General features: G+C 57.3%; 3 protein-coding genes across 3 annotated transcripts; 1 reads left to right on the top strand and 2 right to left on the bottom strand.

Annotated features, from left to right (window-relative positions):
- Positions 1-4,629: 4,629 nt before the first annotated feature.
- On the bottom strand, positions 4,630-10,943 carry VOLCADRAFT_56749 (uncharacterized protein; the record flags this gene model as incomplete). The annotated part of the gene is made up of 13 exons (XM_002947023.1): positions 4,630-4,922; positions 5,346-5,370; positions 6,029-6,175; positions 6,776-6,883; positions 7,392-7,567; positions 7,923-8,029; positions 8,282-8,430; positions 8,911-9,033; positions 9,498-9,584; positions 10,039-10,122; positions 10,192-10,193; positions 10,376-10,462; positions 10,892-10,943. Coding segments are annotated over 13 exons (1,440 nt in total), but the record flags the coding sequence as incomplete, so codon positions are not given.
- A 5,779-nt stretch (positions 10,944-16,722) lies between these two features.
- VOLCADRAFT_87325 (uncharacterized protein) lies at positions 16,723-22,426 on the bottom strand (the record flags this gene model as incomplete). The annotated part of the gene is made up of 12 exons (XM_002947022.1): positions 16,723-16,827; positions 17,233-17,347; positions 17,641-17,836; positions 18,098-18,170; positions 18,392-18,507; positions 18,847-19,081; positions 19,353-19,592; positions 20,056-20,201; positions 20,582-20,696; positions 21,298-21,391; positions 21,735-21,844; positions 22,403-22,426. The coding sequence occupies 12 exons, from the start codon at positions 22,424-22,426 to the stop codon at positions 16,723-16,725; spliced, it is 1,569 nt and encodes a 522-aa protein (XP_002947068.1).
- Positions 22,427-23,284: 858 nt separating this feature from the next.
- On the top strand, positions 23,285-27,811 carry VOLCADRAFT_103294 (uncharacterized protein). Its single transcript, XM_002947159.1, has 10 exons — positions 23,285-23,455; positions 23,529-23,614; positions 23,953-24,003; positions 24,364-24,461; positions 24,837-24,903; positions 25,130-25,321; positions 25,611-25,730; positions 26,208-26,539; positions 26,840-27,004; positions 27,469-27,811. The coding sequence occupies exons 1-10, from the start codon at positions 23,401-23,403 to the stop codon at positions 27,533-27,535; spliced, it is 1,233 nt and encodes a 410-aa protein (XP_002947205.1). The 5' UTR covers positions 23,285-23,400; the 3' UTR covers positions 27,536-27,811.
- Positions 27,812-27,961: the final 150 nt, after the last annotated feature.

Here is a 27,961-nt window from a genome sequence, read left to right as displayed (position 1 = left end):
ATCTGCAGCGCCCTCCAACCGCCAAATATAAAAATGTCCACCTAACCCACTCCTGCTCGGCGACTAGCTGCGGCGGATGGGCAATCTGCCGCCCCATGACCATTCCTCGGTCCGTGGCTCGTCCGGTAAATGCATGTCATTTAACGATCTGCGTGTGCACGCGCGCGTGTGTGTTGAGTTGTGTTTTCCTCCGAAGGTCTAACGCGCCTATACGACCTGTGCCCAAGGGCCAGCTGGAGGCTGTCCGAATTAGGCAGATAGTGTAAGAATGCCGCCGTCCCTGCCTCTTTCCGCAGCAGCACAAAGGGATTGCCTAACCGTAGTCCGGCTAGGTTACGCCGGTAGCAGTAACCCAAGCGCATTCCCGGAGCAGTCCCTAGGGTTCCCACCTTTACACCAGTGCCTGAAAGGGCCGAGGGAAAGGCCCAAAGGCATAAGAAGTCGGGGATCCAAGCCGCCACGGGCTTGCGCCGCCTCTTCACCTCGGTTCATTGCTATTGAGTTGTCCCGCCAAGGACGAATAAACGGGAAACGCCATGACGAGATGGAACACCGCGACAACCAAGAACCAGCAGCCTACGGCACTCTGTGTGCAACAAATTCATTGTGCCACAATATCGCGACTGATGACGGCACCCCACTGCCGCCCACCTCCATGCACGGCTTCCGGCTTCTCAACATCATGAACAAATCTCAAGACCTCTCGGTGGATCGGATGTGCCTGCTGCACCAATGCTCTAATAAGTACGTCTGAGCTATCTCCGCCCCAACCCGCATAGTCGCATTGCCCCCCAATAATTCTACTTGAGTACAGCAGCTCAACAGGCATGAAACACAAGAAAGCAGGTCCCCACTGCAGACCCTCATCCAACACGCCTTCTACTTATGTGCGCACGCCCGCCTGGCTGGCCAAGTCTACCCCTGCTTGCGCTGATGGCGAGGCTGGCTTTGTTGTTGGTAATGGTGGTGAAGGCTTTGCCCCGGGGTGCGCGCCAGGTCCCCATTTGTCAGCAGGTTGCGCATTCCGGCGGTGGTAGGGTGCAGCGCTGAGGCGGTCCCTGCGCCATTTGGCCGAGCCAACCGTGTGGCACCTTGGCCTCCGCTGGCCGTAAAGCGCGCCCCGTAGGCAGAGCTCGCGTGAGAGGTGTCCATCTGACCGCCAGTTCGAGACAACAAGAGTCCTTGAGGCGGGTGCGGCATGCCGCCGCCGCTGGCACCAGGACCGTTTAGGGCACGTGCGAGCGCGTCATCGAGCCTGGCGGCGTTGATTGGGCAGCCGCGAATTGGGCGGCGGGAAGGGGGGAGGGATCGCCAAGGTGTGGGTTGCAGGCAGACTGGGGAGATAGTGGCGAGGTCATTTCAGGTGTCTGGAATGGAACACAGCGCATCCATCCGCACAACCACCCGCGCAATCAAAGCATGACTGGGCGCATCCTATAAGGCGAAGGTCTGGGTTACCAAGAGATCTCAGGTGGGACGTAAGGATGCAGCGAATTCAAAGAGTCGCCTCTGAATCTGCACATAGGAAGGGGCTTTTGGCGGGCGACCTCATGGGCGTGACAGAGTGTGGCAGGAGGGCAGGTGGGTAACAAACTCCAGCATTGCATTCCGTGCCGCAAACCAGCCCCACTCGCGGCCGGCTCCTCATGGCTCATCCAATCTACACCCGCACACAGAGACCCACACCCTACCTGTAGCCCAGCAGGTCCTTGCGTGTGACGATGCCCTTGACTGTGTGCTGCTCGTCCACCACAATCAGGTGCCGCAGACCCATGGTTCGGAACAACACGTAGGTGCGCTCCACGCTGAACGTATCGGGCACCTGCGACACGAGGGAAGCACTTGGATTTTCGGTTGCGGATAGCTTGTGGCTATGGGTAAGTTGTAGTAGTGGCCGCAGCGATTTGTGGAAATGAAGCGCATGCAATTGCTCGAGCGGAACACACCAGATCAAACTTATACGTGTCGACGCGCGAGGCGGCCCCTCCCCCCCCCCACCATGAATACGCTGGTGTTGATGTATGGCGTCAGGTCAATGATCCCCGCGTCAAAAGAAGCCCTGGACGGGGCTTCCGATGCTGTCGTCGCCGTCAACTCGTCCCCAAATGTCAGCCCGCCACGGCTTCCCCCGATACGCCCTCGGTTTGAAGGGCTGCTACTGCCGGCTGATGGCAACGTTGCCGACGAGCTCCCCACAACAGCACTGCCGCTGGCAGTGCGCGAGGCTGCTACTGCGGGAACCTGAAGGCTCGGTCCCCTGGGCACATGCACTGCCGGCGGTAACGGCTCCGCCTCCGAGCTGGCTTCGCTGTAAAACGGCATGATGACGCCGAAATTGCCGTAATCAAATGTCGCATCCACGCGACGCATCTCCGTGCCGGCCCCTGAAGTCAACGCCTGCGGCGCTACCACCGCCGTCGTCGCAGGTCCCGTACTCGGCTCTGGGCCGCCGTTTACCGTGCGTCGTGGAGGGCTGGTAAGGCTCCCGCCGCCGCCACTCGAGGTACGCAGCCCCGCCGCCCGCAGGAGCCCCATCAGGCCCAGCCCCGCCCCGTGGTCCGAGGCACTGAGCTCCGCGGCACTAGCGGCAAGCTCCCGGTTGATAACCGCCATCTGCTGTGCAGCATCTAACGACCTGGCCGCTGACACCGGGTCCATCATCTTGCGGTTGAGCTCCGTCCAGTCGACCTCCAGGTCCTCCGTGCGCCCTGGAAGGTAGGGGAGGAGCGAGGCGTAAGGAATGAAGAACAAGGTCACTAGGTGGTGGCCGTGGAGACAAATGGTGATGGCTGAGTGCTCATGATGGGGAGCAGGTCTTAGGAGGAAAACAAAGTGGCGGAGTTTATACGTGGATAAGTGGATGGGTGGGTGTGGGTATCGGAGGCATCACAGAGCCCGTTACGGCAGGGCACCCGGAGAACCTCACGTACCTAGCAGCAGCGCCTTCTGCAGCAGCACCAGCAGGTGCCCCCGGCTGATGAGGCCGCAGCAGCTGCCGGGGCCCCGAGTGGACCCTTCAGGGTTGGCAGGGCTGCTGGCCCGACCCGTGGGTCCTGCCCCGCTGCTGGCCGCCTGTAAGGGGCTGGGCCCATCTCGCAGCACGGGGAAGCCATTGTGTTGACAGCGCCGCAGCACCTCGCTCAGTTCGCGAACCTGCATGGGATCGAAATTACTAAGTGCTTAGAATACAGGATACACAAAGGCGGGGATGGTGGGGACGGGAGGAGAAGGGCGCCAGTCTTCGACCCCCCACTTGCGCCACCAACAGGCAACACGGCTCGCGACCACAGGGAATAGGTCAACATGGCCCTCAGCGTCACGCCCTCACCCACCGTCATTCGCTGCCTCAGGCACACCACCGGGCTGCTCATGACGTACGACACAGGCAGCAGGTCCAGACTGAAGGCTGAGACTGGTTCGGAGGGCAGGAAGGGAACGCACTTGACCTGTTGAGGGGGTAGATGGGCGGGGAAGAAGGGACGGTGGGGGGCGCCGGGGCGGGCGTTCAGGTGAAGCGGATACCTTGTGCTGGGAACATTAATGATAAACACTTCAAACTTCTCAGCCTCCCGTCCCCGCGCCAAACCGCTCCAGCGGCCCTCGTTCCCACCTCCAACAGCCCGTGGTAGAGCGAGTGTGTTGCCGCATCCGCCACCCACTTGGCCACCATGATCGCAACCAGGACCGGCAACAGCATGTGTACATCCGAGGAGACCTGCACGGGAAGAGATTTACTTTTAGGAAATGACGAATAGACCCGGGGTAGGTGAGCGAAATGCGAGAGGAGCCAGCAGCTATAGCCGCATTCATCAATGTCGGAAGCCTTCAGTCCAGGGTGGTTCATATAGAAACGAAAACGGAGGTGGGAAAGCCCCTAGGGGAGTCCCCCGGAATAGGACCTGAGGGAAGAAGGGGCGGGGGAGGGTGTGTGGATGCAGGATTGGTTTGCGGGAAGAGGGGCTGCACAGCGCGGATAGCATTAGAGCAACCGGCTGGTGGACATGCACACGCAGATGCAAAGATGCGCATCCCCACCCACCCCCACCCCCACACCAGCGACCACAGCCGTGGCGGCCATACCGCAACCCAATTTTCGTAGCCAACAACCCACACATCCCCACCGCAGCAGCCCGCTCCCCCTGCTCACCTCAATCATGATGACAGCCAGAGCTACCGTCATGCGGGTCACTCCGCCCATGAACGCACCCGCCCCCACTAGTGCAAACGCCCCGGGGTCGATCCAGGTCCAGGGGCCAAACGTGTCTGTGGATAAGATTGAGAAGGGGGGAAAATGTATGCCACGTCAAGGTCCAACTGTGAAATGGGAGCCAGTTGGAAAGGCGTGCGGCGGGGTGACAGCGGCAGGGCGAGGGGCGGTCGTTATGGCTCCAAGGAGAAGGGAAATCAAGGTCCTTGACATGATCACATGATGCGAGTGGTGTTCCCTACCTCCCACCCAACACTAACACCCAAGCAGTGACGTGCACTGACACGAGTCCTCCCCCTCCTAAACGTCCTCTGGCTCCCCCCGGCATCGTCCATCCCTTCCAGGGCCTCGCTATGGTAGTTTATCACCCTCGCGCGGTGATACAACCCTGCCCCCCTGTGCGCCGCTAGCTTTCCTCTCCTTTATCCCCAATATCCGTCCCCGCATTCCGCTCCCCCCTCTCTCCGCGTCCCCCTTGTCTCACCCACGGACCATCTCTTCCCCAGCGCCTGAGCAATGTCCACCGTGGCCAGTCCACACACCCGCCCCAGCACCGCCCCGATCATGAGCATGGGCACGAACAGCCCGGAGGACACGGCACTTCCCGCCACCAGCACCGCAAATACAAAGTAGTAGGCGCCCATCACAATCAGGGCGCGGTAGCCGAAACGGCGGTGTGTGCCGCGGGCCAGCAGGTGCTTAATGCCCTCCTCCCCTGGGGGCATACGGAAAAACGAGCGAACAAAGATTTGACCCGATGCAAGGCGATGGGGGGAGGAGGACATGGTGGACAGGAACCAAGGGAAAAAATTGATTACGGACGCGCTTCGAGCAGGAGTCCAAAGTCGGGGAGAAGGGAGAGGAGGCGAGTCGTTGTGAAGTGACGGTGGAGGAGGAAGTGAAAAAAGAGCTGTGAAGAGGGAGGGCTTTTCGGCAGTGGAGAGGGAAAGGGTGGAGGAAAGGAGAGACGCAAACAGCATTTAAAGGACGCGGATAGTTGTACAGCTGGGTAAACGAGCCAACGAGAAGGTCAATGTGAGCGCAATGGGCGGAAGGAGGTTTAGGCTGGCTGGATAACATCAAAACAGATCACCCGCACATGCGACCGGGGGACACCCTCCCTCAGTCGTACACTCACCGGTGCTGAACAGCAGCGTTGCGAGCTGGTTGTACGACACCGTGGAGGTGTTCCCCGGTGTGAGCGAGTTCGGGTTTTCCCCCAGGAAGCGCAACCGGGTGGGCTCCAGCGGGGGGGAGGAGGGCGTGCCTGGGAGGGTCGGATCGGGGGTGCTCTTGTCCGCGGTGAATGGCCCGGGGGGGGGCGTCAGCGGGGGCGGTGCCGAGGGTGACGCGGCAATGTGGTTGGCGACCCAGCATGTGTAGAGCGGCAGGGAGGGTGCCCGCGTGGGGATGCCCTCGCCGGGGCCCCGTAGGCCCGTGTTGCACTGCATGTCGCCTTGCTGCAGTGCAGGTGAGGACACACGGTTGAAGGTTGGTTGTTGGTTGCGGAGGGAAGGGGTTGAGGGTCAGACAGATCGCGACAGAACGACCACAAGTTCATGACGTACTCACTACTGGTATAAACTCCGGCAAGTGTGCAAGGTGGGGGATGGGCAGCCTTATGGAAGCGGACATTGGTGGTTTAGAACCCTTCCCGTTACGTTATGGCGGATAGAATTTCGGGAAAAGTAATGTTCGTCAAGAGGTCATGCCACGCAAGGGATTTGTCCCGTCAGCCATTTCCCGTCCTTCGCGCAGCTTAAAGTCCATAACCCCAGCTCGTCTGTCCGTCTGTCGATCAGCCTGTTTTGTCAGCCTCACATCGTCAATGACGCACTCGGTGGAGGTGCAGGGGAAGAACAGCGGCAGAACCATGCAGCCAGTGATGTACATGGCAGCCAGCACACAAGGCTCTATAGCCCGCTTCCAGCGCAGGTGACCAGTCAGCATGGAGCGAAGCCGAGTCACCTTTTGGGAGAAATGGGCAGCGGGCAGGCAAGGAAAAGGACTCAATAAAACATGCTGGGATATGGAAGACGGGGGATTTGAGAAAAAAACAATTAAACCAAGACGAACGGCAGGGTGGCGGGAGAGAGAGGGTAGGCGAGCGCCTGAGCAGCTGGGGAACTAAGCTAAGTAAACCATGCGTGTGTGTGTGCATATTCACGTGTATGTGTGCGTTGGATTGATTCCGTGTCCTCAAGAGCACTGCGCGTATGAGATGATCATCCAGCTAAGCTGGGGCGCTACCAGCTACTCCGACACACCCGGAGCCGAGCTGATAATCCCAACCACCCACACCTCCAGTCGGCGGGAGCGCAACCGGGGGGTACCTTGCCTCACCGCGCAACGATCACGACACTCAGCCACACTCCTCCCAGAGCCCAATCGTCCGACACACCGGCCCTTCCTCCATTCAGTGCGTTTCCCCCACACACACACACCTCCAGCATCAGCCCAGCCCACCCGCTCAGTACAGCTCCATATCACCACCACAACCGCCACCATAACCACCACGTCCGCAGGCGATTCCGCCGGCATCAGTCCCGTCCCTAAGTCATCGCTCACCTTGATGTTTGCGATGGTGAACGCAATGGCCATCAGACCGGACAACAGCCCAATAGCCGCTGCGGGGACGACCGCCAGCACGTGACTGGAGAACGACATGCCGATTTGCTGGGAGGGCGAAGGAAAGGGGCCAGCGGTTATACAAACGCAACGGAGGGGGTACAAAAGGACCCGGATAGGAGGGGAGAGAAGGAGATCGTGTGGGTGAGGAAGTCATGCACAGTAAGCAGGAAGAGTGGGGGAAAGGCCACAGTGGGAGGGGCGGGGTGTAGAGGAGGAAAGGGGCGGGAAGGGGGCGATGTCGGACGGAATCCCCCTGCACGAAAGCTAGCGCTAGGCCGCGATCTAACAGAATTGAGTCTCAGCCAGGATAACGGAGGGAACATCGCTAACGCCGAAATGCCAAAACGCAAAAACTCCAAGTAGGATACAAACACGTTCTGAAGCTAGGTTGAATGCTTGCAAACACACTTCCAATCTTAAGTGGGGGTTATCTTCAACACGGAAAGGTGCGATATCCATACTCCTAAGAAGACCTGAACCCGAAGACATGCACCCAACCGCCGCCGCCGCCGCCACCCCAACCGCGATCTGTCGCGCTCCGTCTCGGCCCCACCTCAAACGCCACTTCCTTGTCGAACCAGCCAAATGTGCCCTTCCCCTGCAAGGCCTTGCCCACGGATCTGCTCAGGTTGAGGGTCAGGGTGGCGCACATGCAGGCGTAAAACACCTGCCACCCCAGTCGCTGCTGCCAGAAGGAAGCCACCTCCTCAAATGCAAACAGCAAACCACCTGGGCCGGGTGTCACGGAGCACAGGAGGGGGGTAGGCAACATCCGTGGCTGCGGAGGGAGAAGCGCCGGGGAGAAGGATGTGATGTGCTTGAGGATGCGTTAGGGAGGGGGCTGCACACGGAAAGCACCCCGCTGGCAACAGGAGATCTATCCTGACAGGTACTGAGGGCAACGGGGGAAAGACGAACCACGAACGAGTGAAGCTGCTGCCAGGGCAAGAGTGTACCAGAAGTGTACCAGGGCAAGGGGGGGAGATGAAGGGAAGAAGGCAGCTGGAGCCGAGCCGGGCAGAGAGAGCGTAAGGAGGGCTCCGCACCCTGCCATGCTCCTAGCCCCAACAGGGCCCTCACTCACCGATGGGTGCATTGAAGGCCGCCGCCACTCCCACACTGACCCCCGCTGTCACAAAGTCGCGTTTGTCCTTGGGGTTCCGGAACCTCCTGAACATGTTCGTATTGAACCTGCAGGGCCGGCGGCCGCAGCAAGGACAAGAGACAAAACGAATATGGTCTTGTGCGGAATACTTTTGCATTATCATACAAGCTGAGATGTTCACAACAATGAAATGCTGAGCCCCCAAGGGCTCACGCGACCAAACATATTCACACAATACCGAGGTGTATCGATCAGGAAGCGCAGCGACCCACGCGGCGGGGGGTTCGCGGGGGGGGTCGAGTCAGCAAGATAGGGCCCCCCAGCCGCCCCACGCTCACCCGAGTGTGGTCGAATGGCCCTGACTGAGCGCCGCCCCAATGGCCGCCCCGATGTGCAGAAGCGGTCCCTCGGGCCCCACCGGCAGACCACTGGCCACCACCAGGCCGCAGGACACGAACTTCACCACCAGCGTGGCTATATTGAACAGCTGAAGGGGTAACCCGCAGGCCAGGAGGTTCAGGGCGGAGGGAAAGACAGACGATCACAGACGCCAAGGGGTCCGAGGGGGTAAGGGTAAGGAAATGAAGGGTAGGGAAACGAGCTCCAGCACGTACAGAGGGTGGTATGGGTTGCGTAGGGTTACCGAGGGACTGGTAGCCAAGGGGGTGGATGCGGGACCGGGCTAAACCCCTCCTCTGGCTCAGGCATGTAACTAAAAGCCAGGACCGCACACGAGGATTGGTATTCCGGAATGAGAGGCACCACAAACCAGGCCAGGTAGAGACAGCTCGGTATGAGCGGGCGGGGGATGCACGGTGCACGGGGAGAAGAGTCGGGAAGCGGGGCGTGATCGCAGCCCCCTAAGGACGGGATATGTATGACGGTGAAAAAGCGCATGGGGATTTCTTCCGGCACACGAGGCCAAAATGGACGTTGGCCCAGGGCCCTCGCCTCTCCCGTTAGCTACCTTGGGCAGCATGCAGCCGTTCAGGTAAGCCATCACCTCCGGCACCCCACTCCCCTGGGACTCGGGTGCCCAGCCAATCACCGCGGCACTGCTAGCCGCCACCAGGGCCACACTGACTACCACCTGAGGGGGGCCCCGTGATAACAGGGGGCAGGAGCGCGGGAGGGACGGAAGGGCATTCAGGGCAATGAGTGGGAAACGAACTCAAGACATCCAGCTTACACACAGCTTCTACCCGTATTCCAGCCTTAGCGCTCCCAACAACTGCTCTTCCTCCCAACAACTGCTCTTCCTCTCCCCGCAGATCTTCCAATGCAACCAACAACCACAGCCAAGCACCACAGCCAAGCGCTAACGCAGTACAGGCAAGCATCTCTGTCCCGCATGCTTGCCTAACGATTCGGTGCTCTCCTGTCATACCACTCCTCGCCTCAGGCTTAGACGCAAGTCCCTGCAGACTGCGGCGGAGCCCCTGTTACAAACGTTGCAGCCAAATGTTCCTTCCAATCTCCCCTCCACCCACTCCGCTCCACTCCCCCCCAGTTCCTGATACCCCTTAGAGGGCCCCCTGCCCTGCCGGGTCCTACGTTAAACAGCCAGGCCACCGCTACATTGGTGTGCAGCAGCAGCCACCGGGTGACGCCGTACTTGAACCCCGCCAGCACCCCGATCATCTGGAGGGAGGGAAGGCGGCACAGGAAGGCGGCAAAGGCGGGAAGAGGTGCGGAAGCGGCATCAACAAATACCTACAAAACCCGAAACGATAGCAACAGAAACCTACAAAACCGAAACGACAGCAACAGAAACCTACAAAACCGAAACGATAGCAACATAAACCTACAAAACCGAAACGACAGCAACAGAAACCTACAAAACCGAAACGATAGCAACTAAAACTCCCTAGAAAACCCCGGTTCGTTCTTTGTCTCTATCCCACCTTGCCACACGACCTCCTCTCTAAAGCCCCTTTAAAGCCAAACTATCACACACTGGCGCGTGCTTGTGTTCGTGTCTCGTTTTAGGTCCACCTGCCTTCTCCCCTCCACAGCAGCCCCCCGCCGTCCTAAACCCCTTTCCCTTCCCCCCCACACCCAGCCACCTCCTTTCCTCCTGCCCCTCTCCTCTCACCGTATCCAGCAGGTGAGCCACCAGCCCAGTGGCCACTCCGATGGACCCCATCATCACCCACCGGTCCCAGTTGCGGCGGTGGGGCTGCACAGGGGACGGGAAGGATGAAGGAGTAGGCAGAAGACGAAGAGAATCACGTGGCGGAAATATCACGGCTGGAAATCTTCCACTGCCGATGTCCAGGCAGCCGGGGGAAATGAGGGGACCAGCGATAAGAACCAGGGGGTGTTCCCCTCTCCCCCCTGCCCTCCCCTTCCCGGACTTGAACCTCCTCCCTCCCTGCTTCCCTCCCTCCCTCGCCTCTCCCCTTCTTCCTTGCCTCCCCATCCCGTCATACTCGCCTGCCTAGCCAGCCACTTGCGGTATGTTGCGCTATTGGGCGCCAGGTAGTCGATGGACTCCACGTGGGATAATTTGGCTCGCTCTGGGGAGGTACATGGACCAGCGGACAGACAGATAGACAGGCAAGACAGACATGTGGGCAGACAGACCGAGAGGCAGACGGAAAGGAGTGGGGGAAATGGAACACGGCAGACGGAAAGCACGCTTGGATTAACGACGGAAGAGACGGAGGCGGGAAAAACACAGAGAGGAAGCACAGAAAGAAAGGAATGGGACAAGGGATGAGGAAGTGAAAGCCCGGGGTAACGAACCCGGGAAGGGATTTTCCGCGCGGAAGGATCCCACTGGTGCAGAGAGCCCAGCCCTTCAGAGATTCTGCCCCGCCCCCCTGTTGCTTGTGCTTGGCACTAGCCCGGACCTGTCCTATTTCACTCTTAGGGTTTAGATATATCTCCTGTGCCAATCATCTGACCGCCCCTCTGTCCATCATACCCCCACCCCGGCTACGCACCCTCCGGCGTGAAGTTGTGATTCACTCGAGCGCTCTCCACGTCATTGCCCTTCTGCACGGGAAAAGGCAACCGGGTGAGGGGTAAGGGCCGGCAGCACAAACAGTTGCCAGTCCCCCCGTCCTCCTCCCTGCCTTCCCTGATTCAAACCTCGCCCCACATTCCCACTCAGGACTCCTTCCCCTGCTCCAGTTACGATAATGTGGAAGCTGAACAGCTCCGGTGTGTGGATGCTGCGTTGAGAGATGTCCTCTGCGGGTCCCAGGTCAGGCCCGGGGCCCTACAACAGCCGGTGATCTCCCACCACTGCCATTGCCGTTATCCCGCCGCCGCATACTGCAGCTGCTACCGCAGCGGGCAGGCCTGTGCGACAGCCGCCGCCACAGCCGCTGCCGACCAATGCTGCTGCTGCAGTGGCCATTGTCACTGGCTTGCTTAGATTGCAGCTGCAGCTCCCATGGCCGCTAGAGAGCAACCGCCTCTCAGCCGATGCCATAACCGCCGCAGTTATCATAGCTGCCCTGCAACTGTCCTGCCACTGTCTCAGTCACATCCCCCGCCCCTGCCATCGCATCCCACCCGACCGCACACCAATCACAAGCCATAAAGTACCTTGAAGAAGGCCCGCCAGGCTCTCTTCCAGGATACCCCCGTGCCGTCTTCCTCGCCAGTGCCCCCGCTGCCCCCGCCGCCTCCACTTCCGCTGCCATCGCCTCCACTGGCCCCGCCCCCGCGCCGAGATCCCCCTAGGAGAGGGTCGTTGGCCGCAGCTGCACCGTTCACATACGGGTCTTCATCATCGTACCCATCATAGAACCGCGCATACTCGCGCATATCTGTCGCGAGGTGACGTCAGCACGATTGAGCGGATGGGGGATTAAGGGTTGCGTGTGGGTGGGCGAAAGTGGGTTGGGTGATGGAAAGGTCGAACAGGGAGACCGCAGCTATGCGTTACGGTGCCTGCCGCAAGGGAGTGGTATCTGTATGGTTAGGAATGGGCACTATACGAGAGGCTGCGGCGATGGTAGTGGCTGGGCGGCAAAGCGTGCACGTCGTGGGGTTGGAGACCTGAAGACGCACATCAGGAGGATGGCGCGAGGGCATACGCAGACACAAGCGATGCGCTGTGGCACGTTGGGGTTGTAAGGCTCGGATGTCGGGTGATAACCTTGAGCTGCAGCCTAACGTTGCTAGATGAATATATTAGCCATGGCCACCACGCAACGGGACGCAACAGCTCCGGAACAAGATGTGAACACAGCACACCACCACACAACCTATCAATCGTGCAGAGGTAGCATTAGGCAATCTAATCGCTCGCCGTGTACCCAACCAACTGCCAAGCATGGTGTAACTGTTCCGTGAACGAGGGGTTTTGCCTAGAAAAGAGCACACACTCCTCGGGGTGATGAGCGCGAGCTACCTGAAAAGCTGGTTGCCACTGCGCCAGACGACGCCATTCTGCTTCGACAATCAAAACTTAATGGTGCAAACTCGACCACAGCATGCCATAAACTAAATCCATGATGGTGATGTTCTGCCTTTAGGATAAAAATCCATTAAATTGACTCCAAGAACAGTGCAACAGTGGGATCATGTAACGTGCATGTTGCTAATTTGCATAGAATGTTTGTGCTGTTTTTCTGTTAGACAAATTTTAATTATTATTATTATCATTCATTGGCGGCGTGCGTCGTCTTCAGCGCCTAGCTTCTAGTAAGTGACGTACATCAAAATGGCCGAGAACGAGAACACGACTCATACATCGTTGGAAATGTTTAGCAGGTACGTTGGGAACTCCGACTGTTGCTGGTCTTCTCAGCATAAGCTTACTGAGAGCCGTGAGATATCCGGACGGCTGCAATAGTACGCTGCCAGCATTGCTAGCAAGCAACAATGGATGAGGAACCACCGTTTAATCTTGCATTAAATGTTTACAAGGGTCCCGCATCAATTCCACACGCGAGCGCGGAAGTATTTGGTGCTTTCTTCTTGGCGACAAACGTGAGTGCATCTCTCGAGATCTGCTTGGCCAAATTGAAATTCTCAACCATTAGGGAAATTGGATACTGACGCCCATCGTGCCTGCTTCCTGCCACTGGCTGGCGGCTCAATGTAGACTGCTCTACTAGCGCATATGTTTCCCGGCAAGGTCCTTGGAAGTGAGATTCACGTCCGAAAATGGGAGTAAGTTTTCCGTTGGCGCTTGATGGCGTATTGGCACGCACGGGGCCACACGGTCCCGGAGGGCTGCTTTGCTAACGCCTGAATCGTGCCTTAACCTCTACCCCTCGCAGCCCGGACTACATTGCCGCCTGCTGTAACGAGCAGGGAATGCGACGGGAGGCTCTTCAGGGCAAGAAGCCTCACATGTGGCTGGTACGTAAAGCACTGCCTTGGCATCTACCGCAGGAGATGTGTGAAACAGGGGGGTGTATCTTCGCCCGTGGCAGCTACCCTGCGAAACCCTGCCTTCCCCGGTATATCGGGGCACCCTCATCCAGTCACCCTAGTCAACTTCTCAGTGGATCGCTCAGGTTCCGCACCCACCACCAGCATCCAACGGAATCTGCCGGGTCGACAGCGGCGCAACTCCGTTCCTGGTCGGCTCGCAGGTTAACTTTATCCCAGGTCACCACCGTCCATCAACTAGGGGCGCAATGCCTTCCACCATCGGAAGGACTTTGACCCTAATGGGTATCGATCCCGGGATCTCCCGGGGGCAATGGTCGCGCCTTACCAGTAGTGCCAAACCCTATAGCAGTATATAGGAGACGTATGCGCTGCTTACCGTGTGTGCCGCAATCCGGCCGGGATTGGAAAGTGCGAATCTCCTCAACCCACCTCCTCTCCGAATCAAATGCCTCGGGGACCTAACTCGCTTGAACCCTTCATGCGCCCTCGATGCGCTAGGAAAAGTCCTACAAGGAACCTCACCCTATAGCCCCTTGCAGGAATTGGGTAATGTATCGATAAGATATTATAGGTGTGGAGCTCATCTTGTAGTTTGCAGTTTCAGTATTGGACTATATCAGTGCTGCCCTGCTGAAGTCGCCACGTTTCCTCCTACAGAAGAGACTTCACTCTTGCCAGCCCCAGTGCCTATACTCAGGGCCCTACTCGCATTAAGACGACGCATTCGCACCGCTGCCTTGCCTCATGTGCAGTTGGGCGGCGGGCCACGGCTGGTGAACGACAGCTGGGAGCGCATGTGGTGGGACAACCTGCATTGGAAGCGGTGGGTGGACTGGGGAAACGTGCGGGAGGCGAGGGAACGGTCCGGGCCTAGGAGTGAGGGAGAGGGACATGGAGGAAGGGAACTGGGCAGGAAGCATTTCTTTGCGGAGGACGAAAGGGGAAATGGAGGGAAGTGGTGAGCTTTGTATGAGGGGACCTGAATTCAGGGAACAAAGCGTGAGGGCACTTGGTGGACATGGTAGAAGGGCTCTGTAGGATTTGGAATGTCACCGTGATGCTGTCTCCAACCTAACTGTATTGCACGATGGTGTTTGACAGTCACTCGTTTGAATATAGCATGCTGCTAGCAATCACAGCATTTGTCCTCTCCTTATTCCAGACGCCTCTTTCCAGTGCCATGCTGAAACGCCATCATGTTTTTGGGGTACTTCTCACTAACCGCAGGTGGAAGATCCCCCGCACGGGGCCAGCGTTCCCGCAGGACATGTACTGGCAATAAGAGGCGGTGTATGGCGGCGAATAGCAGGGTGCGGGACAAAAGGGAGGTTGAATTTTTTGAGGAGGAAAGGGGTATGGAGGCGGATTATGGAAGGGGCTGGAAATGGAACAACGAAGGGTGTCTGGAGTACCCTGCGGGGGTGAGTGCTGTCAGCGGATTGCCAGGTGCATGTGCTATCAGCTATAGGCAGTATTGGGTCGGTTGGGGAACCCCGTGCAAATCCCTGGTGGTGACGTGTAAGGAGTGCTTTAATGTAAAGTGTCCAAAGGGTCCGGTTGCACCTTGTCACTCTTGACTGCCGACGATGTCACGAGATGTATTGTGGCCAGCACGGTGGCCTTAATGCTACGTTCTAGGATATGGAGAAGGTGCTGCATGTGCCTGCTACTGCTATTAGTAGGACTGCTGCACTGCAGCTGGTGCTACTGGTGATGCTATTGATGCTGCGAGGTGGTTAGACTGAGCACGCATATATTGCAGGCAACCGTTGTATCTGCGGTATCTGCGACAGTGCAAAGCGTTCCCGAGATCCAGAGGCCTTTTAATACGCTTGCAGCCTCCGGCTGGGTGGGTGGGGTGAGGAGTGGGTGCGGTTGTGGCGGAAACGGCCGGAAGTCGAACTATCTGTTAGCTTTCAGGCCCACATGCAAAAGGTTGTGGCGTGAGGGGAACGGGCCAGTTGCCGATGCTTCTTGTATCATGCATGGCGGTCTCGTCCTTGGCGTGTATATATCGCTGGCTGATTAGTATGGGGTTTGTACCACTGATGCTTCCCATGTAAAGTTTCGGCTCTTCACGCTTCACATGCTGACTTGTTCGTTTGTGGTCCTTCGACTTGCCAAGCAAAACTAGATTAAACTGAAACTAAAGCACGCAATGTCCTAAAAACTACATTTTTGAGTGCATGTACGTCGGAATGCTCCTGAAACGTCGAGCGTCGACCGCGACGGGACCACGGAGCCAGAACTGAAACAAGTGCCGTGTGCGCACTGTCTCAGCTTAAGACTGTAAGACTTAGACCAGTTCCTCCTTACTGCACGTGACGGGAGAACGCAACACAGGCACCTACGCAACTGTGTCTGGCATACGGTAGTAGCGAGAGTTAATGAGGCTTTCAGAGGCATTCCCATAGCGTGCCCTATGGAGTGTGGATGTAGAGGTGGACGTGGACGTGGGAGGTGGATCTAGTGGGTGGGGGGTAGATGCGGATTTCAGGTCCCGGCGATTTGCACTCCCCTGGGCGAGGGGACCCTCGCCCTTTTGCAGATGAAGAAAGGGAGGTGTGGGAGATGATGGGGATGAGCAGGAGCTTGCCATAAAAATACATACATGGTATACGCTATAAGTCTTCCCCGGTAGTTTCGCTGTGACGGGGTTGGTTGTGTGGGAGTTGGGTTAACTGGGAAGAATTATATCCCTGAATCATATCAGTGATGTATGGCGCCGAATCAACCGTCCGCTCGTTACAAGTTGTACCGGTGTGCTTCATAATTTACTGATTTCCAACAACGCTTGGCTTGGCGACAGGGATGTGAGGAGTGTGGTTGCGAATGCTCGTTGCGCCGATAAATGAACCCAGCGAGGGCTATTGGTCAGGGGCGAACCAACCCCGTTGTGCAGTGCAGGGTGGCTGGGGTTGGTAGCAAGACGCTAGGAGTTACGTAGGAATGAGGGAACAAGAGGGGGAACAAGAGGATGAACAAGAGGGAGGACTGGCGATGCCGATGCCGATGCTGCTGGCCCCCCCCAAAAAGGCATGCAGCCGAGTCGGCCAACGCTTCCTGTGCCAGGACAGGAACGCCTCAGGAGCGAGAAGAGAACACCTCATAAGCCGCGTGAAGAGTCGAAACTTTACATAGGGAGCACCAGTGGTACAAACCTCGTACTAAACAGCCAGCGATATACACATGCCAAGGACGGGGCCACCATGCATGATATCCACTTCTCACCCCACCCACCCAGCCTGAGGCTGCAAGCGTGTCAAAAAGGCTTTTGAAGGCCTCTGGATCTCGGGAACGCTTTGCATTGTCGCAGATACCGCAGATACAACGGTTGCCTGCAATATATGCGTGCTCAGTCTAACCACCTCGCAGCATCAATAGCATCACCAGTAGCACCAGCTGCAGCGCAGCAGTCCTACTCCTCCCGCTCGGGTGTCAAATCTGACGGGTCGCTTGGCAGGCCCTCGTATGCATCCCCGGCCTCGCCCTCATCCCCATCCGCCGACTCAGACAACAGCTCCTACAAACAAGCAGGCCAAGTGCGGACCGCGGCACAGCAGATTGCTTAGCGGAAGCGGCGCGAGGGGTTGACGTGCGCATACAATATCGTAGTAGTGCTGTTGGAAGCGTGCAGCTGGTCCTAGAACAGGCGGCACTGCTAGCTGCACAAACAATTAAAATGTCTCTCAACCTGAGCGCCGCGCAGGTCTTCATTGCATCCTAAAAAATGTGCTTGCAGTTCCGGGCTCCTTGCAGACGGTTCTCAAGGGGATGCTGCTGTGGGGCTGTGGCTTCTTTTTAGTCCCAATTCGCCCGCTTCTTTACAGCACTCCACTTCGCATCGGACACCCCACTGCCATGGGCTAACCTTCCAGGACGAACCCAATCAACAACCCCCTCAATCTTCACCCCGCGGCACCCGCACCTGGGAGATGGGCGGCAGAGGTGGCATCGAATCATCCCCGAAGATGGGCGGCCGCCAGTAGCGCTCGTGGAAGCGGATGACGGATTGCGCGTACCACTCGCCTCCAGCCTCCAGCCTGTTTGCAGTGGATTACATGGCGCCGGGAGCACGGTGTCACACCAAGATGAAAGGAAAAAGCGCATTAGCTGGGCGGCAAAAACACGCGGACCACAGAAAACAAGGTGCTTAAGTCGACACTTCTCTCCGAGGCATGCCACCAGAATAGAACCCCGACGCCGGCGAAAACAACAAACGCCGGCGCAAAGGAAAACAAAACAACAGCAGCTCACAGCCGGTGGTCGCGCAGACAACTCCCACAGCCTCGACGCGCGTGTAAATTCTTTTTCGTGCCTCCCTCTTCACACGCACTTTTTGCTGGACGCCACGTAGCCAGTTCCCATCGTGGCCACTCGCTCGTAGTCGGGCTCCTCGGCTAGTGCTGGCTGCTGCACAAACATGTCCCTGAAGCCCGCTCGCTGAATGAACTCAAAGTGAGTGCGGTTGCCGGGACACAAGTATACAGTGGCCTCCGCGGCACCGATGTACGTCACATCCACCGGCTGGCCTGTGGGGTGCAGGGCAAGGCCGGGTGGGGAGGAGTTAAACATCGCTCGCAATACGGAAGCTCCTCCTGCCTCCACAGCCCGTTGTGCCGCCGCCTCCACAACAGCCGCCTGCCAACAGCGCACCACTCCGTTTTACCCACCAGGCACACAACCTATCTGTCGCGGCGCCGGAGAGAAGCTGCGCTCCCCGGTTGACCCTGGGCCCAGTGTAACGGGGCCCCTCACGCACTCAACCACTACGTATGTACGCACGTACGTACCCCGGTAGTGAAGGTAATCCTCCTCATTGAGGGACAGCTCGGGGTGTCGCGGGTCGATGGTGTAGTCAAAAACCTAGGAGAGCGGGCGTCGGTCGAGCGGGCGTTGGTAGAGCGGTGTAGGGTAGCATACGGCGTTTTAGACAGTTTGTTCGTTCGTTGAAACGGGACGCCCTAAATTCCTAAGTCGCAAACACGCACACCCTAACAGTCTGCTTCTCAACACAACTCGCAGCCTGAACCCTTTCGAAAAGAAGCATGCGGCTCCCCAAACGATAAGAGGTTATGCGGGCCCACCTGACTACCTCCCAGGCCGAGCACTTTGATCCAATCGCTGCACTGGGGCTGCTGCAACGTCACGAAGCGAGCCAACGACGCGAGGTTGAAGCGCATGGGCGCGGATCCGGGCACGTCTGGGGAAGCAGGGCGGAAAGAGGGGAAGGAAGACAGACCGAGAGTACGACAGGGTTATGTCTGCGGGTTAGCAGGCGCCCTTGAGGGTTCCCAGGGCGGGGCAAGACGCAGCTCCCGTCCCCATGACCCTCCCCAGGAACATAAACTGCGAAGACTGAGGGGCACATCGCTCTAACAGGCGTTGAGGTCGGGGGGCCAACATGAAGGCAAGGTCCAACAAAACGAAACCCTAAGAACCTGTCGACCAATCCTTTGATCCACGTCCTTCTGCTCCTCTTGAGAGATACATCTGTAGAGGGATAGCGAGCGATGGTGTCGCCATGGCCAAGCGCCCTCACCTAAGTTCCGAACCCAGAACTCCTGCTTGATTTGTACTGCAGGAAGGTACGGCTCCGGCCGTACCGTGCCCGGCTCCGTCTCCACTCCCTCATCGTCGTCATAGCTGTCATCATCGTAATCCTCTTCAGCCTCGTCATCGTCCTCGGCGTTGGCGTCACCCGTAGCAGCCCTCTGGCTGCTCGAGGTGCCCGCCTGCTTTCCCGACCGGCCCTGCCGCTTTCTCCCCGGGCTACCCTGGGCACCCCAGGAGGAGAAAAACACAGAGTTGTTTCCACGAATCTGTTTATGAGTATGGCCCCATACTCTTTTCCAGGCTGTGACTGAGATAGGGCCCATGCGTGTGATATCGTACGTGTGAGTTGTAGGAGACGAGCAGGGGCATAGTTCAGGCGGCACAGCTCCACACACTGTCAGTCATGCCAAGTGCCAAAGGCGCCAAGCATCTGCTCGAGACCCCTCCCACGCGCCCAGTATTTCCCTTTCGTCGCACACCTCTCCACCCTACCTGCGCTTCATCGCCCTCGCCGTCCAGCGCCTTGTCGTCCCCCTGCTCCTCGTCTTCGTCGCCCATCGCCTGCCTGCCAACCACAAGCACATCCTCCTCCGTGCCCTCACCCTCGCCGTCCTCCTCCTCGTCCTCGTCGTCCTCCTCACCGTCGTCATCGTCCTCGTCGGGGTCGAGTCCCTGGCTAATCCTAATGTCCCTCCAGTCCTCGGCCGTCACGTCTTGGGTCATTAACGTGATCTAGTCAGCGCCACAGCACAGCAACCCAGCAGGCCAGATGTACATACAGACACAAGAAAAATATACAAGTACGGAAAACTCGAGAGGTTGAAAAGGAAGCGCAGCGCCGAAACTCCTGGCAAGCACCAACTTGATTACTAGTACTAAAAGCCAGCGAACAGAAGTCACTAGGACAGACAAGCACACTATGCGCAGCTCAGTTCATCGGATTGCACTCGGCAGGATTCGATCTCTGCGCATGAGGACCTGGCGCTTTATGACTACTTTTAGAAATGACTCCTGAGCACCCAACGGAGCTGGGCTTTGAAACCGATACACCATACGCGCCTTCACATTCCCTGGGACGTAGAGCGAACCAAACGCCCATCCGCTCGTCGTCCTAAGCAACCAACCAGCTCACCCACCTGCAAACCCACTCATACCCTTTACCCTCCGACCCAATGGCCCACTGATTGAGTCCCACCTTGTACAGCAGCTCGAACTTATGTGGCCACAACTGCCGTGTCTCCGTCGTATCTCGCAACCTTAATGTTATGCAGGGCGACAAGTCCGTGTCCACCACGTGGGAGGGGGGTGGCTCGTTGGCTAGAGCCGCTCGCACGGCCTCAGCTGCGGCAACCAATACACGCAACAAACACACACATGCCAATCACACACAAACGACCACATACATGTACACGTCATGTCTCGCCAGCGCTCTAAAACAGACCGGTTTTACAAGCAGAAAGCTTTTTCCTCCCACAGCCCATGGTATCCCAGAAACCACAGACCCGAATTCATAAGGCCTGCTTCCGACCCTTCTGTTTCAAACTCGACAACCCGGCCGTCTGCACTTCTTTTCGATTAAAGCCAAGCAGTTAATAGAGTAGGCAGAGAGACAGACAGACAGACATGCAGGCAAGGTGAGCACACGAGGAGCCGTGTCGCGTTGCACACTGCATCCGAGGAAGGCAATACCGAGCCCCCCGCCCGGCCCGCCACTGCCGCACCTGCTTCTCCTCCCTCTTTGGCCGCTAGCAGCATCTCCTCCGTCACTAGGCCATGTCCCTGCAAGAAGTCTAAGTAATCCTCCAGCTGCTCCAACATCTCGGGGCAGTCAAAACCCTGAGAAATAAAACGAGAGCAAAAAAAGGAGAGAAAAGGACCATCAGGACAGGACATCACGGGAAGAGCAGGATTTAGACTCGACTCAAAGGAGGAAGTGAGCAGGAGAATACAGGCGCAGAGAAGATGCATACACACATCACTCAAGTAATGCGAGGGAGGGAGTTCATCGGCTTGCGCTGTGTGCCGCCGTATTCGGTTATCAGGCCGGTAGGTTACCACAGCGCTTGTGGTGGGGTCGTGCAGAGCAGAGCAAACGGGCCCAAGAGCACAGCCCAGGGCGGGGCCGCCCGGGGGCGGAGGGTCCGCAGCGCGAGTACTTTGCGCTAAGCGGAGCGTTTCGCCACTAGGGAGGTCTAAGTAATCCTCCGGCTGCACCTCCACACCCATGGAAAACGGACCCGCTCAGCAAAGAGCAACACCTTCCATTCGTTTCCGAAGCCCGGGTGTTTGGGTGCTCGTTTGCGTTCATTGTGTCGTTATGCAGTCTATAGTCCCCGGGCCGCGGGCACGGGCTTTTCCGTGTCTCACCATGCCCCTGTCCCTCCCCTTCCCTCCCCTCCCTTCCCCTCCGCCTGCCCCCCCCCTGCATGGGCCTCACCGCGCCGACCACCTCCCACATCATGCAGTCCGCAAATCCGTGTTCTGGCAGCATCCCCTCTCGGTGCTGCGGGAAGTGGAGTGACACACCGGTCCTAGGGAACCAAGGCACGGCAGGAGGGCGGACGTGGGGAGGGAAGAGGGTGCCGGCGGAGAGGGATTCAAGGAGCCGCAACCCAGGTGGGCAAAGACGGGGGAAGGCAGGCGGGGCCGCGCAGAGTGGTGTGGGCCACAAGCGTGGGTTATACACACGGTCATGCGGCAAAGATTTGCCAGTAATTGGCGTAAAGGAGAAGGGCGGAACGCGCCGCCGCCTGAGTGCCGGAAAGAACAAGGTGGGCTGGGTGGGCAATGCTTGCTGTGTGAACGCGACATATTTGGCAGGCGGGCCATGTGGGGGCTCCTGTGCTAGCAGGACCCGCGCTTAGGAAGGCGTACCGGAGAGGGAACCCAGCCTCGTATAGGTGGTCGGGTCCGTCGTAAAATGTCGCTGTCCCGTCACTTTTGAGCCACTGCGCGATGGTGGCGCCGTACAAGTACACCACGAGCTGCATGCCGGTTTGCGGGTGAGTAAGCAAAACGGTGGGCAGGTCTCCCTGCCCCGTGCCAAATTCAATTGCCCCCAGTATCGCCCACTTCGCGTTGAGGTCATCCACGTCCCTGGATTTGGAGAATTAAATAGTTCAGATGTTGCTTGCAGTTGACGAGGTAGGCCGTACAATCGAATGTGCTGAAGCACGTAACTTACACGTACTCCCCATCGAATTCGCTGCTCGTTTCTCCAATTTCCTGCGCAACTTGCCGCTGCTGCCGTTGTCGCCGAGCAACTCTTCGCCAAAGCGGCGGCTGAGGCGACCGGTCGGACTGTGGCCGCTGCGGTGCTGATAACAGACGTGACACTGCATTCGATAAACAAAATTATTTCAATCGGTAGGATAGGTAAACGAAATATTGGCTACGGGATTATTCGTGCCTGGCGCGACAGCTTGTAGAAGAACCGCTCTCCGTAGTGAACGAGACCTATATAAAGCATGAGAGCATTTGATTGCACGCCCGCTGCTGCTGCAATCCAGGGAGCCTCTCATGGCACTGCTTGCCATCCTTACTTCCCGGCGTTCACAAGCGAACATCTTTGAAACAACCGTCAGGTAAGTAAGATGTTTCTTGCAAATGACAAAAATCTTTCTAACTGTTTTGGGTTGCTGGTGCGCTGCGATTGTGTTTACCGGTTCATGCTTCGTTTTTTTCGTTACCGAGACGCCCCGAAACCATTGCACATTGAGGAGCTTTGGGCATACATGACCAAAATTCTAACTTGTTTTGCGTCACAGAACAGGCTGCCTCATTACCATGTCGGAGGAGCATTTCTTGAGTGCCAGGAGTGACGTATGTTAGTCTGGCTGTAGGATCGGCCCTTGGCAGAAGCTTTGCTAAGCTAAGTATTCTGGCAGATTCTAGCTCTTTATAATTTCCAATCTGTGTTAAACACAGATTGGAGCCAGGTATATGTGCCATGCCAAACTCGGGAAACAAGTGGTTCGGGCGCTCATAGGGCGTCGTGTGCATGTGTCATGTGCACAGAGAAGTGCAACGGAACCCTAGGGAGTTAGGGACAACGCAGACCATAGATAGTGCGCACGCCTGTCTATCCTGCTGTAACCCTAACTGCACCCATGTAATGTCGGGAATGGTGAGAATTGCTTCAGCCTCTTGAAATTTGCATGGCAGACCCTGATTGCACGCGGTAACCTCGCTCTCCTGCCGGATATGCCCAACGGCTGCAGTTGGGCATTCCACAGGCTCTGGAGATAGGCAGGCTTAGGTTAAATTTTCTACAGGATATCTAACTTGCTAAGAGTTTATACCCACCGTTCTAGCTGTACTAGAGAAGTTTCATTTGCGTGTAGGTGTTTGGTTCCAGAGCGTTCTTTGGCAACCGGCAAAGCATAAACTGGCAAGCATAGGAATCTAAGAAACAGCTACGAGATTTGCGTTACAGCAGGCCTCGCTCTGTATTCCAAAGTTATACGGGCACGGCTAGCTCTAGGTGCCGCCTTGTTTCCGGAACGTCTTTGCCGGCCTCACCCGACTAGGTGTTGGCAACATGCCGGAAGAGGCTAACAGCAAGATACCCATCACCGTAGTTACAGGGTTCCTTGGTAGGATGACCGCTGCATTATAGGGGGGAAACTGTCGTTGATCACCACTTGAACGTTTGGCGTGGTTGTGCAGGAGCCGGAAAAACAACTCTTGTGAACCACATATTAAACGCTAATCATGGGAAAAAGATTGCTGTTATCGAGAATGAATTCGGCGAGGTGAGAACGGTAAACGACCAGTAAATGGCCCCAATTAGGAGCAACATGTAATGGAAAGCATATGGAACTACATCTGCGTTCCTCATGATGAAACGGTAGGGACTGGAGGTGACTGAGCAGCTACAGCAAGCGGCTGTGCCTCGACGGGAGGTTAGGACGCAACCTTCGTCTGGGTCTTGCTGTGGCCACAGCCGGACGCACCCGGACGGACGGCACCACCCGGTGCTGGACTGTAATCCTCTGCACCAGCTTCTTATGGGCGAAAAGTGCAGTTCGCCATGCGTGCTTAAGCACCATTTCGCTGTTCGGGTTTTCCGGGTCCACCCGCATGCTCGCAGGTTGGGATTGATGATGCCCTTGTCATGGAGAGCAAGGAGGAGATTTTCGAGGTACGCACCTAATGAGTCCCCCGTTCTTGCTGAGAGCTCTTGTTGAAGAAGCGCTCTCAAAGTGCCAAGGCCATGTCGCATATCCCAGGGGCCCAGCATGATGCCCCGCTCTTCAACAGCATCTCGTGGGCCCCATGCCGCGAAGTATCTGGCAGCCCGTTACAATCGCAAAATGTTCTACCTATAAAGACGGCACAGGACCTACTTGACCCACCTGTCCTGGAGGCCCCACATGTGCACGGCTCGTGGATGACACCCCGGGGCTGAACCATGCCTGGCCAGCCCCCGGCGCACTCACCGGGGCGCTGAACAGTGTTGGTCCTACTTGCACTGCCTTCTCTTTCTTCGCCTTCGCTGCAGATGAACAATGGCTGTGTGTGCTGCACGGTGCGTGGGGACCTGATTCGCATTCTCAACAAGCTCATCAAGCGCAAGGGCAAGTTCGACGCTATCATGATGTGAGTATGTGGTGATGGTGGCGAGCTGATCAGGGCCCTTGAGTGACGCTCCTAGGCCACGACTGGCTGTGAGCATCAGGCTTACAGCCATTAACGTGAGCGATAGACAGACAGACAGACAGACAGGCAGGCAGGGACATACACAGCTGCTTTCGGCGGGTTTTTCACACCTTAGGGACTCAGCCTTCGCAGCTTGTCGGTAACCCCTGTGGATGTTTCGATTTGTCGTTGCAAGGGTGCAAGGGTGCGCAGGAGGCACGCAGGAGTTTCCACCCGCCCAAGTGCAGCACATATTGTATCACAATATGTTTGCTCCCAAGAACAATTCGTGATGGCATCTGGCGATGGGCCCTTCCCTTAACTCGTGGTTTGCAGTGAGACTACCGGGCTTGCTAACCCAGCGCCCGTGATCCAGACCTTCTTCGTGGATGAGAACATTAAGGTAGGGCAGAGCTGAGCTGGGCTGCACTGGACAGGAACACAGTGGTGCGTCCTTGAAGCTGGTGTCCTTGCACACGGAATCCTTCAAGCCGACGTTCACAATCTTGGCAGCGTGCCTCCAGCTGAGTCCAGGGTTAACGTTCCGGCTGGACGGTGGTGTGGGACATGACGTAACTGCCGGTTGGTACCCCTTCTTCCGCCCGCCCTGATTGGAAACCCGGCCGCAGGACGCCTGCGTGCTGGATGCCGTGCTGACGGTGGTGGACGCCAAGCATGTGATGCAGCACCTCAACGACGTCAAGCCGGACGGGGTGGTCAACGAGGCCGTGCAGCAGGTGGCATTCGCGGACAAGATTCTCCTCAACAAGACTGACCTGGTCTCGGCCGAGGAGCTGGAGGACGTCAAAGAACGGATCAAGGCAAGGGAGTTCCTAGGGATTTGACACGTAATGCGCTTTCGGTGGCAAGAGCGCCATGCGGGGCTGAGCGATCTTGTGGGTGCCGGCGAAATCGCGGCCGTGCATTTTTGGTTGCTGCCAAGATGATTGAAGCAGCAACAAGGAATTCGGTACAGCACTATCTGCGTCTCATGGCAGATGGTTCCTCTAATTGCCTGAAGTCACGAGACGCCCAAGATGACAGTTGTTGTTGTTGTTCCCCTAAAGTGCGGCGACGGTCATTCCATGACCCGGTGCTCTTTACGTGCAGCACATTAACAAGCCTGTCGAGGTCATCGAGTGTCAGCACAGCGCGGTGGATGTGTCACGGCTGCTGGGCATCAATGCCTTTTCTCTTGAGCGGCTGCTGGCCATGGATCCGGAGTTCCTGGTGGGTGCGGCGGCCTCAGGGACCACGGGGTACTGCGGTTAGGCTGTCATCTAGATGATCGGATGAGTGGGAAGGGTTTCATTGCCTGGGTCGCGGGAAAAGGGATGTTCCCCCACAGATGTCGGGGAGGGCCTGGCAGCATGTCTGATTGTGCGGATGAGCCACCATTGAGTTTGAGTTGCAGGGTCGAAACTGAGGCGGCGTCTAGTAGCATAAGTGGACTATTGGAATTATGCTGCGGCTGAGGTTTAGCGACGAGATGGTGGCTGGCCTTGGCGGCCATTTTATCGTCCTCGTCCAGAAGCCCCGCTGCTGAGGCTGAGGCTGAGGCTGCCGGCAGATCTGACGCCATGGAATGGATATAGCTACAGAACCGACAGTGGTGTTGCCGAGGCTTCACATTTCTTATTCTGCAGGCACCTGCTTTCCCAGAGAACTTTGTCACAGGCGTTCTGGGTTCTGATGCCGTGAGCGCAGGAAACTGGCGAGGATCACGATCACGGCCATGATCACGAACACCACCACCATCACCACGGCCATGACCACAAATGCGACGAGCAATGCAAGGACGGCAAGCACCACCACGAGCATGACGAGGAGCACCGTAAGGAGGGGAAGCAGGGGAAAGGCAAGCACGAGCACCACCACGACCACAAGCACGACGACCGTGTGACCAGCGTGGGTTTCCAGCTGGAGGGCGAGCTGGACATGCAAAAGCTAAATGTGTGGCTGTCAAAGCTGCTGCAAGAGCGCGGACCAGATCTCTACCGTTCCAAGGGCATCCTGTCCATTATGGGCTCCAGTGACAAGTGAGTGAAATGGAGTGGACGCAGAGCTACGTTATGATGAACCGGTTGTATCCTGAAGGAACGACGCAGGTTCACCGGTGTTGCCCGCACCCGAATACAGTGTACGCCAGCAACGGCAGGGAAGGTCCAGTGTATCCCATTGGATCTACTGTAATGGAATGTTTTGATTTGGTTTCAGTCGTGGCTATGCCATTGCTTGTGGACGAGAGGCCGGTGTCAGGGAAGTGGGCTATAAACGTGGACGGAGGCTGGGGAGGAGGTTCCGATATCCTCTGAACCTCGGGTTGCTGTCCCTTGCAGGCACGTCTTCCAAGGGGTGCACATGCTGCTGCAATTCTCCTCGAGCGCGGAGGGTGTAGGGCGACCATGGAAGGAGGGCGAGAAGCGCATTAGCAAGGTGGTGTTCATCGGCAAAAATCTTAAGCGGGAGGAGTTGCTGGAGGGGCTGCAGTCATGCCTGGCCAAGTGAGTCCCACCAAAGCAGCAGCGGCGGCGGTGAGTGTGCGGCATGCCATGCTGCGGCCGCGCGGGGCTTTCCATGCATTGCTTGGCTCGCTATTGGGTTTACTGGTTATTTAAGACCAGGGGAAGAGGTCGAACTGCTCCCAAGACCTCGTGAGACACCGTTTGCTTAAGTGCAACGTGTCTTCGCCATCCGGCTCAGAATGTCCTACATAATCTTCCAGCATTCACCGCGACAGCCACCTGGCTAACCGCCTGGCAGGACCGTCGTCCCCTTAAGCACGCGCTACCGCCTCTTGACACGCGCGACCGTGCCTTGAGTCTTCTGGATCTTTGTGCTGCTTGTAATGCGCTTCAGACGGATATGTTTGTGTGACTTCTTTTGTTGGTCAAATACAATGCTGTTCGTACGCAATTAGAAGCCCCTAACGATGGAACCCGTCTTGTACGCTTTGTTTGCTTCGCAGGCCCGATGAACCTGCCATGAAGAAAGCCAGGATAAGCGAGGAAATTGATACGGAGGTGGTGTCCTAGGTTATATTGAGTGTGGTAACGTCAGGACAGCCATGCCGGCCACGAGTAAGGAATCTGCAGACCATACACGGGAGCGTGCGTAGGATGTCACCGTCGAGTTGATGCAGTGATGAAGCGATACATTTAGGTAACGTGTGAAGACATATCTGATGGCTATATAACAACGGTAGTAGTAGTCCGGAAGCCGAAACATGGTTTGGAAGTTGTAACCTGGGGGTTGTTACTCATGACATACGTACATACGTAATGACATGTTTTTGTAACCAACGGAGTCTGTTGTTAGTCCTTTCACTGCCTGTATCGACCGCGCAATCGTGGTAATACCTTTCCACCACAATTGAGGAAATCAGTCACCGAATCCTATGACTCCAACCAGCTACCCTCGGCTGCTGTCCACGCGCCACCATCCCCACCTTACACAACTGC

This window comes from Volvox carteri (assembly GCF_000143455.1).
Source record: "Volvox carteri f. nagariensis unplaced genomic scaffold VOLCAscaffold_5, whole genome shotgun sequence".
In the NCBI taxonomy this organism is placed as follows: Eukaryota; Viridiplantae; Chlorophyta; class Chlorophyceae; order Chlamydomonadales; family Volvocaceae; genus Volvox; species Volvox carteri.
This window is presented reverse-complemented; position numbering and strand designations above follow the sequence as displayed.

What these genes read in the sequence shown, in the direction of transcription:
- VOLCADRAFT_103294 (XM_002947159.1), top strand. Translation starts at nt 23,401, where the DNA reads ATGCCGGAAGAGGCTAACAGCAAGATACCCATCACCGTAGTTACAGGG. An exon ending in CCATGGATCCGGAGTTCCTG is followed by an intron (nt 25,731 to 26,207) that starts GTGGGTGCGGCG and finishes CCGTGAGCGCAG; the next exon opens with GAAACTGGCGAGGATCACGA. An exon ending in ATTATGGGCTCCAGTGACAA is followed by an intron (nt 26,540 to 26,839) that starts GTGAGTGAAATG and finishes TGTCCCTTGCAG; the next exon opens with GCACGTCTTCCAAGGGGTGC.